The sequence below is a fragment of the Sorex fumeus genome, unplaced genomic scaffold, assembly GCF_029834395.1.
Source record: "Sorex fumeus unplaced genomic scaffold, SorFum_2.1 ptg000354l, whole genome shotgun sequence".
Classification (NCBI taxonomy): Eukaryota; Metazoa; Chordata; class Mammalia; order Eulipotyphla; family Soricidae; genus Sorex; species Sorex fumeus.
This window is the reverse complement of record NW_026606410.1, coordinates 74394-85000: the sequence shown is the minus strand read 5'-3', so window position 1 is coordinate 85000 and position 10607 is coordinate 74394. Positions and strand designations below refer to the sequence as shown.

General features: G+C 53.9%; 1 protein-coding gene across 1 annotated transcript in view; it reads right to left on the bottom strand.

Moving 5' to 3' along the window:
• The window catches only part of XG (Xg glycoprotein (Xg blood group)), a gene marked incomplete at its 3' end in the record, with an annotated part of 25882 nt that extends 16226 nt beyond the window's left edge, over window positions 1-9656 (bottom strand). Inside the window, exons 1-2 of the mRNA XM_056109629.1 lie at window positions 9599-9656; window positions 778-825 (exon numbers count right to left, since the gene is read on the bottom strand). Coding sequence (XP_055965604.1) covers window positions 778-825; window positions 9599-9656 — 106 coding nt within the window. The remainder of the gene's footprint in view (window positions 1-777; window positions 826-9598) is intronic.
• Window positions 9657-10607: the final 951 nt, after the last annotated feature.

Sequence of the window (10607 nt, the reverse complement as noted above, 5' to 3'; positions counted from 1 at the left end):
TGGAAGGAAGGAAGGAAGGATGGGAAGGGAAGAAAGAGGGGCTGGAGTGATAGCCCAGCAGGGAGGGCGTTGGCCTGGCATGCGGCCGACCCGGGTTCGATTCCCAGCATCCCCGAGGGTCCCCCGAGCACCGCCAGGAGTGATTCCTGAGTGCAGAGCCAGGAGGGACCCCTGAGCATCACTGGATGGGACCCCAAAAGCCAAATAATAATAATTAATAATAATAATAATAATAATAATAATTCTGTAGCACGGTCCTCCCGTTGTTCATCAACTGGCTCGAGCGGGCACCAGGCACGTCTCCACGGTGAGACTCGCTGTGACTGTGTTTGGCATCTCGGAGACGCCACCATGTGGAGCTGGCCAGGCTCTGCCGGGCGGGCGGGATCCTCTCGGGAGCTGGCCTAGAGGCTATCCGAGAGGGACGGAGGAATCGAACCCCGGGGGTCAGCCGCGTGCCAGGCCAATGCCGTCCATGCTGTGCCATCGGTCCAGCCCAGTGTAACTACAATCGACGCTAATTCGATTTTGCAAACAATCCTGTGGGCACTGCAGAGAGAGCAGCCCAGAGGGTTACTCCCCAACGCCTCCCATCTTATCCCCGGGGTCGCAGACGGTAGAAGTCACGCGTGAGTTTTCCCTTTTTGGGGCGTACAGAAGCACACGTGTGACCCAAGACCGTGGAGTGGGTCCCCATTTCAGTGCTCTGATGCTCCAGCCCCCAAACCCCGGCCAACACCCCCGCCAAAATCCTCAGCTCAGTACGGCCGCACTCACCCGGGTCGTGGTCATCAAGAGCGTCCGCCAAATCGAAGTCTCCATCACCTGCAGGGGGCCAGGCAGGGCGTTAGGATGGGACAGTGGGGACGTCCTCCCAGTCCCATGTCCAGGCCCTCACGCCGTCCCCCAGACAGACCCGCCCCACAGAGCCCTGGACACGGCGGCTGATCTTATTAGGTAAAAGGTACAAGGCTGGAGCGATAGCACAGCGGTAGGGCGTCTGCCTTGCACGCAGCCAACATGGCCGACCCGAGTTCGATTCCTCCGCCCCTCTCGGAGAGCCTGGCAAGCTACCGAGAGTATCTCGCCCGCACGGCAGAGCCTGGCAAGCTCCCCGTGACGTATTCGATATGCCAGACACAGTAACAACAAAGTCTCCAATGGAGACGGTACTGGGCCTGCTCAAGCAAATCGATGATCAACGGGAGGGCCTTTACCTTTACGATCTTATTATGACATCTTATTATCTCATTCCTGGACAAACTTGCAGGCTATGGAATGTAGCCTGCCCACAGGGCAGAGTCTGGCAAACTCCCCGTGGTCTACCAAATATGCCAGATACCAGTAACAATGATGGGTCTCATTCTCCTAAAGAGCCTTGAATATAATCTCAGGGCTAGGATGAAGGAGACGTTACTGGGGCCTGCTCGAGGCAATCGACGAATAACAGGATGATTTGTGATTTGTGATTTGTGACCCAACTGGCGCACAGGGCTGAACTCCTGGCTCTGTGCTCCGGGATCAGTCCTGGGAGGTTTTGATGAGCATATGGGATTCTGGGGATGGAAGCACCATCACCCATGAACAAGGCAAGCACCCTAACCATTGCATCTCTCTGGCCCCAACCCCTGCTCTCTGGAAGGCAAAGTCAAGCCTAGTTGAAAGTGTCTGACTCAGGGGCTGGAGCGATAGCCCAGCGGGGAGGGCGTTTGCCTTGCACGTGGCTGACCCAGGTTCAATTCCCAGCATCCCCTAAGGTCCCCTGAGCACCGCCAGGGGTAATTCCTGAGTGCAGAGCCAGGAGGAACCCCTGCGCATCGCCGGGTGTGACCCAAAAAGCAAAAAAAAATAAAATAAAATAAAAACATGTCTGACTCACATTTCCTGGCCCCCCTTCCCTCCGTCCCTTCTTCCCTCCCTCCCTTCCTTCCTTCCTTCCTTCCCTTCCCCTCCCCTCTCCCCATGACTGTCCGAGCTGGCCTGACACTGTTGCATGAGGCATGGCTCAACTTGCATCCCCAGAGAGGACACACCCGGGACAGGATCCAGGAGGCTCAGTGCCAAGGTAGACCAGATGTCCGGGCACTCATCACGACAGAGGGGGGTTTTGGCTCCAGCCTGGGCAACTCCCTCTGAGATGCTTCCAAGGCAGATTCCCCCAAGTGCCTCACCCACCTACGGAGTGAGATTCTTCTCCCCAGTCTGCACCCCAAGAACCGAGAATCCTGATGCTGAAGATTCGGGCGGGTTCCTTCCTGCTGATGGGCCGGGTCCGTGAGAAAGGGCATCTCCAGTGACCCAGTTCGACTCGAAGACTCACACAGGCAGAGAGTGAATAGAGAGATCAAGCAGGGCGCAAGGTGACTCAAGGGAGAATCAGCGAGGGAGGAGTGACGAGGCCTGGGTGTCGGCCGAGATCCCAGCTTCCCACGTGGTCTGGGTTGCCTGGCACAAAGGGACACTGCACTACATGTGAAGTGCCAGATCGAACCTCTGATTCACTCAGTTGTGAGGGTTCAGAAATACCAGTGCAGCTGCCAGAACTGCTTGGTCTTCCGGGGGCCAGAGACTTGGTACAAGGGAACAGGTTTTCAAGGAGGTGAGGAGAGAATTTTGGAGTTGATGTGTATATGAGAAAACGAGAATTGATGTATGGTGAACTGCATTAGCAGGGAGGTAGGTGGATGGATGGATAGGTAAATTAAAGATTCGGGCGGGAAAAGGGAGGATGGATGTGTGCATGAGTGGATGGGTGGATGGGTGATGGATTGATGGATGGATTGATGGATGAGTGGATAGATGGATGGATGGATTTGTAGGTGGTGATGGATGGATAGATTGAGTCATGAATGGATTGGTAGTCGGATGATGAATGGATGGATGGATGAGTGGATTGGTAGATAGGTGATGGACTGAATGGATTTATTGATGAATGGAGTGGTAGATGGGTGATGGAAAGATGGATGGATGAATGGATGGATGAATGGATGGATGAATGGATGGATGAATGGATGATGGGTGCATTGATGGATGGATGGATGGGTGGATGGATGGGTGGACGGATGGATGTTTATAGGTGGTGATGGACGGATGGATTGAGTCATGAATGGATTGGTAGTTGGATGATGAATGGATGGATTGATGGATGAGTGGATTAGTAGATGGGTGATGCATTGAATGGATTTATTGATGAATGGAGTGGTAGGTGGGTGATGGGAAGATGGATGGAATAATGGATGGATGGATGAATGAATGGTTGGATGGATGGATGGATGGATGGATGGATGAATGGATGGATGGATGGATGGGTGGATGGATGGGTGGATGGATGGATGGATGGATGAATGGATGGATGGATGGATGGGTGGATGGATGGGTGGATGGATGGATGGATGGTTTTATAGGTGCTGATGGATGGATAGATTGAGTCATAAATTGATTGGTAGTTGGATGATGAATGGATGTATTGATGAGTGGATTGGTAGACCCAACGATGGGTGATGGATGCATTTATTGATGAATGGATTAGTAGGTAGATGATGGATGGGTAGATGGATGGATGGACTGATGAATTGGTAGATGGGTGATGGATAGATCGATGGATTGATGAATGGGATTGGTAGGTGACTGGATGGTGAATGGATGGACTGATTAATTGATGAATGTATTGGTAAATGGGTGATGGATGGATGGAGGGATGGATGGAGGGATGGATGATGATGAATGGAGTGGTAGATTGGTGATGAATAGATGGATGGATGAATGGATGGAAGGATGAATGGATGGATGGATGGGTGGATGGATGGATGGACGGATGAATTGGTAGATGGGTGATGGATGGATCGATGGATTGATGTTGGGATTGGTAGGTGAGTGCCTGGATGGTGAATGGATGGATTGATTAATTGATGAATGCATTGGTAAATGGGTGATGGATGGATGGAGGGATGGCGGGATGGATGGACTGGTAGTTGGGTGATGGATGGTGAGTGGATACATTGAAGGATTGTTGGTGGATGGATAGATAATGGGTAAGGATATATGAATATAGAGCTGGATAGAGAATAGATTACCAACACCTGGCTATTAGTGGATGGATGGATGGGTGGATAAATCATGAACACAAGGTGGATGAAGGCATGCACGGACAGATGGATGGGTAGACGCATGTTGGATAAAAGAGTGTGTAGGGGCTGGAACAATAGCACAACGGGGAGGGCCTTTGCCTTGCACGTGGCCGACCCAGGTTCGATTCACAGCATCCCCTAGGGTCCCCCTGAGCACCGCCAGGAGTCATTCCTGAGTTCAAAGCCAGGAGTAACCATTGGGCATCGTCGCGTGTGACCCAAGAAGCAGAAAGAAAAAGATTGTGTAGATCAATAAGTGGAAAGATATTGGGCAAATGATGGATGGGCCTATGAGTGGTGCATAGACATTCAGATACATAAATGGAGGGGCCATGGATGGATAATGGCTGGAAGGGTGAATGAATGGTTGGACAGACGAATGGGTTGGTGGCTGGGTGATGGGAAGGCGATGGATAGATAGAAGGATGGGTGGTGGGTGGACGATGGACGTAGGGATCTTGCACAGATAGAACACGGGTAAAAGAATGAACGTCAGGTGCATAGATAAAGCATGCAAGATGCAATCGGTAGGGAAACAAGGGCAGCAGATGGCCACCCATCCTAACGCGTCACTGGACCCCATGACCCCAACTCCAGGCGGTGTCACTGGCGAGATCCACGCCTGTCTCTGTTCGTTTCTCTTATCTGTCCCAAGATCCACTTATTTTTTTAAAATTTGTTTTATTGAGAGGACGAAGAACCTCCGGCTCTGGGCACATCTCTTTGATTCCACTGTTCTTCCTGCATTAACATATGCCTCAGAGACCTGGGCCCTACGCAAACAAGATGAGAACGCCATTCAGGTCTCCCAAAGAAGAATAGAAAGAGCTATGCTTGGAATATCACGTTTCACTCAAATGAGAGAACGAATCCGGAGTTCTGACATCCGTCGACGATCAAGGATCAGGGACGCTGTCTCATTTGCCAAGGTGTCAAAAATCAGATGGGCTGGTCACGTAATGAGATTTAAAGACGACCGCTGGACTAGAGCTGTTACCGACTGGATTCCACGGGATGTCAAGAGACCGCGTGGCCGCCCACCTTCCAGATGGTCAGACTTCTTCGTCAAGATCACGAACGATCAGTTTGAGGCCCTTCATGTTCCCGGAGCGAACAGATGCCATTGGGCTACACTAGCACGTGACAGGGACAAATGGGGACGTTACTGGCGCCCGCTCGAGCAAATCGACGACTAACGGGAAGTTAAGTGATTAAGTGATTGAATCACCGTGAGGCTACAGTTACTAACTTTCATGGTTGGGTTTCAGTCATACAATGTTGGAATCACCATCCCTCCACCAGTGCCCATTTCCCACCACCAATGTCCCCAGTATCCCCCCAATCCCACCCTCCCCCTGCCTCCAGGGCAGACAAAATCTCCCCCAGACTCTCTCTCTCCTTTGGGGCATCACGGTTTGCAATACAGATACTGAGATCAATGCAGATCGATACAGATCCAATACTGATCACGTTGGGTCCTTGATCTACTCTCAGCACACACCTCCCATCCCAAGCGATCAATCCAACCCTCCCTGACTAAGTGACCTCTTCTCCATCCCAGCCTCCTTCTCCCCCAGCTCAGGAGGCGGCTGCCAACCATGGAGCAATCTTCCTGGCCCTGGTCTCTACTGTCCTTGAGTGTCCGTCTCCTATTATGTTATTTTACTATATTGAATCACTGTGAGACACAGTTACAAACTTTCCTGTTTGAGTTTCAAGTCATACCATGATGGAACCCCCATTTTTCTACCAGTGCCCATTCCCCAACACCAATGTTTCCAGTATCCTCCCCCCATCCCACCCTCCCCCTGCCTCCATGGCAGACAATCTCCCCCAGACTCTCTCTCTCTCTCCTTTGGGGCATGATGGTTTGCAATACAGATGCTGAGATCAATACAGATCAATACCGATCCAATACCGATCACGTTGGGTCCTTGATCTACTCTCAGGACACACCTCCCATCCCAAGTGACCCCTCCAACCCTCACTCAGTGACCCTTTCTCCGTCCCAGCTGCCTTCTCCCTCCGGTCATGAGGCCGACGTCCAACCATGGGGCAATCCTCCTGGCCCTGGTCTTGACTGTGCTTGGGTGTCTGTCTCCGATTATGTTATTTCATTCTATTGAATCACCATCAGATGCAGTTACCAAGCTTTCATGTTTGAGTTTCAGTCGTACCATGAGGGAACCTGCATCTCTCCACCAGTGCCCATTCCCCACTCCCAATGTCCCCAGTATCCCCCCTATCCCACCCTCCCCCACCTCCATGTCAGACAATCTCCCCCCCAGTCTCTCTCTCTACCTTGGAGCATCATGGTTTGCGATACAGATACTGAGATCAATACAGATCAATACCGATCCAATACCGATCACTTTGGGCCCTTGATCTACTCTCAGGACACATCTCCCATCTCGAGCGACCCCTCCAACCCCCCCCCTGACTCAGTGACCCCTTCTCCATCCCAACCGCCTTCTCCCCCAGCTCACGAGGCGGGCTGCCAACCATGGGGCAATCTTCCTGGCCCTGACCAAGACCCACTTCTGTCCCTCTCTTCCTGCCAGGCAGCCCTCTGCCCCCAGATGTGACACAGTACGTTCGGCAAAACCTTCCCCCCACACGGAGCTGTGACCTCCCCACGCCCCGTCGTGAGAAAAGAAGCCCAGATGAAAAGACTACGGCCTCAATCGATCACGCCCTGGACACACCGAGACGCCGGTCCTTTACAAGCCTTTTATGGGCTGTAGGCAGAGCTGGGCAGAGCCTTTGAAGCCTCTGACCCAGGTCCGGAGGGAGGTCGGGGTTGCTTGCGAATTTCACGCTCCAGCCCAGGACACAGACTCGGCTGCAAATCTCACTTCTCCTCTCATCCTTCCCCGAGCTCACCCCTTCCGTGACTCTTAGCAGAGGGGGGAGCTTTTGTGCCTCGGTTTCCCGGCCCCTGGAAAAGGCCTCCCCTGCCCTCCCCTCCCCTCCCCGAGGTGACCAGGCACCCAAGGTCCCAGAGGCAAAATCGAGCCTGTCCTGAGGACCCAGTCTCAGCTGCCAACACTCAACCTCCCACCCACCGCCAGGCCTGAGGAAGGAGACACGGGGCGCGGTCAGAGAGGGCTGGTACAATGGCAGCCACTTGGTGGCCACGAGGATGCCACCTCCTCTCCCCTCCTGGGGACCCACAGGGGACACCCAGGAAACGGAAGCGTGCCTGGCGTGACAGAAAGGATGTCACCAGCATAGAATTCGTTCCCTTTCCCCTTCTGGGCAGCAGGAGGGTCCCCAGGTTTTTGTCCTCCCGTAAGCCCACCAGGCGAACCACCTTTATTATTATTTTTATTTTTATTTTTTGCTTTTTGGGTCCCACCCGGCGATGCACAGGAGTGACTCCTGGCTCACGCACTCAGGAACGACTCCTGGCGGTGCTCGGGGGACCCTAGGGGATGCTGGGAATCGAACCCGGGTCGGCCGCGTGCCAGGCCAATGTCCTCCCCACTGTGCTATCGCTCCAGCCTGCAGAACCACCTTTAGAACGCTCAGTGAGTCAGTGCAGTCCTCGGAGAACAGAGCCTTCTTCTGCTCCGGGGTGCAGGGAAACTCAGTCCTTATCCACTTCACTGCAGTCACAGTACAAATTTCCCAGCCGATGCAAAGGTCTGAACAAGCAATGTTCCCCCCTCCGTTTCCTCCCCACCCTCCCCCGGCGTGGCACCCCTGTTTTCTAGAAGGCGTTGGAAGCCACCAACGTGTCCCGTGCCTGGGTGTAACTCTCGCCTGGGTTGGCGAAACAGCCGCCAGCACCCGCCCAAAGGAGGGAACCGCCTTTACCAGATAAACAGGAAATGCCACTCCAAGGAGGATGCAGGGGAAATAAGTGATTCCAGCCCTGCTAGGGCATCCCTCTGGGGGGTTGGGGGTGGGGATGCAGAGATGGTGTGGGGGGCTGGCTCTGCACGGAGGATGGGGGGGATGGTCTTTCCTGCACTAGGCACTGGCCCACTACAAATCCCCCACCCGGGGGGTCTGGATGGAACTGTGACAGTCGGGGCGGGAATGTGTTTGCACGGTGGGCTCAAGAATCCAGCCACTGGACACTAGGGCAGCATGACAGAGGGAGACAGAGAGAGAGAGAGACAGAGAGAGAGAGAGAGGCAGAGACAGAGACAGAGAGGCAGAGAGACACAGAGAGAGGCAGAGACAGAGACAGAGAGACAGAGACAGAGAGGGAGGCAGAGAGACAGAGATACAGAGACACAGAGACAGAAACAGAGAGACAGAGACAGAGAGGCAGAGAAACAGACACAGAGAGACACAGAGACAGAGACAGAGAGACAGAGAGACAGAGACAGACCCAGAGAGGCAGACAGAGACAGAAAGACAGAGAAACAGAGAGACAGAGAGACAGAGACAGACAGAGAGGCAGAGAGGCAGACAGACTCAGAGAGACACAGAGACAGAGGCAGAGAGACAGAGGCAGAGAGGCAGAGAGACAGAGACAGAGAGGCAGAGAGACAGAGAGAGACAGAGAGATGCAGAGAGAGACAGAGACACTGAGAGACAGAGAGAGACAGAGACCGAGAAACATACAGAGATTCCGAGTGGAGACCTTCCAGCAAAAAACTTTTAGGTGTTTGAAACACTGTCCTGTAGACTCAACGAAAACCAACCTCAGCCCAGCTCTCTCTCTCTCTCTCTCTCTCTCTCTCTCTCTCTCTCTCTCTTTCTCTCTCTCTCTCTTTCTCTCTCTCTTTCTCTCTCTCTCTCTCTCTCCCTCTCTCTCTCTTTCTGTCTCTGTCTGTGTCTAAGCAAAGCAGATGGCCCTAGAGTAGAATATGAAAAGGCTGTAGGGGAAATAGGAACACAAGCGATTCACTACAAACACAGAATCCCCCGAGTTCCCGAAAGATTTGCCTTGTAGGTAACCAACTTGGGAAACTGTGACAATGAGAGGTCTCTCTCTGTGTCTCTGTCTCTCTCTGTGTCTCTCTGTCTCTGTCTCTCTCTGTGTCTCTGTCTCTGTCTCTCTCTCTCTCAGTTTCTCTCCCAGACACCAACAAACTGCAGAAGTCACGTCAGACCCCACACACCCACCCACGACCGTCCTCCCCTGCAACAGACAACAGCTGCCACTGACCACCTGTGACGAGGCCGGGGCTGGTGGGCACAGGTGGATGACGCCTGCCAGAACGAGACTCCCGCAGACCCCCCTCGCCCCCAAATCATCCTGCAGACCTGGACTTCCTGCCAGCCTGCATAGAGTTAACTGCAGGCTCCCTGGATCAAGTTAACTGCAGGTTCCAAATTGGCACCTTGGCCCAACCTGTCCCTCTGCCCGGCCACAGAACCCTGCATGCGGCTTTCGTGAAGCACTGACCATGAAGTGCCCAGGCATGCAGGTGGACACCTCCCAGCCTATTAGGGACTGGGGACTCCCCTCTGAGCAGCAGACCCCGGGGGGGCGGGGAGGGGTCTCCTCTTACCTCGCACACGCAGCAGGAGACACAGAGACGTAACCGTCAGAATACCCCAGACGTCCATGGTGGTGGGCTTGGCTGCCGCCACCGGCCAGTCTCCAGTCAAGCCAGGCACGCCCCACCCGCCCCAGGAGGAAGAGGCGAGGTCTGGAAACTCTGCGTCCCTGCGCTCGGCCCTTGCCAAATGGCAGCCCGCCGCCCCCCCTGCCAGGACAGATGCCGCCAACTCTCCTAGCCCAGGCAACAACGAGTGTGCACTTGCCCGGGACAGTCCCGGAGGCGCTGGCCGGCCCAGTTGCGGGGGAGGCGGCCGCCACACCCAAGGGGCCGACACACTCGCCAGGCAGCTCTGCATCAGACCAGCGGCGGGCGTGGGAGACTCAGGGACACTCAGGGACATCAAAGGGACCAGCCCTGAGTTGGGGCAGCAACCCAGTAGCCCGGCTCCTGGGCAAAGCCCTCTGCAGGGTGCGGCTCTCACTCCTGCCCACTGCGTCCACTCCGTTCCCCAAACACCCCAAGACTCAGCTTGGCTCCCAAGCACAACCAGAGCCGTCACTGTTGCCTGCTAACCCTGTTTTCAAGCGATTCACTACAAACACAGAATCTCCCGAGTTCCTGAAAGATTTGCCTTGGGAAACCAACTTGGGAAACTGTGACAATGAGAGGTCTCTCTCTGTGTCTCTGTCTGTCTCTGTGTCTCTGTCTCTGTCTCTCTCTCTCTCACACTTTCTTCCCCAGACACCAACAAACTGTTGCCTGTTAACCCTGTTTTCAAGCGATTCAGTACAAACACAGAATCCCGAGTTCCTGAAAGATTTGCCTTGGGAAACCAACTTGGGAAACTGTGACAATGAGAGGTCTCTCTCTGTGCCTCTGTCTCTCTCTGTGTCTTTCTCTGTCTCTGTGTCTCTGTCTCTGTCTCTCTTTCTCTCACACTTTCTTCCCCAGACACCAACAAACTGTTGCCTGTTAACCCTGTTTTCAAGCGATTCACTACAAACACAGAATCCCG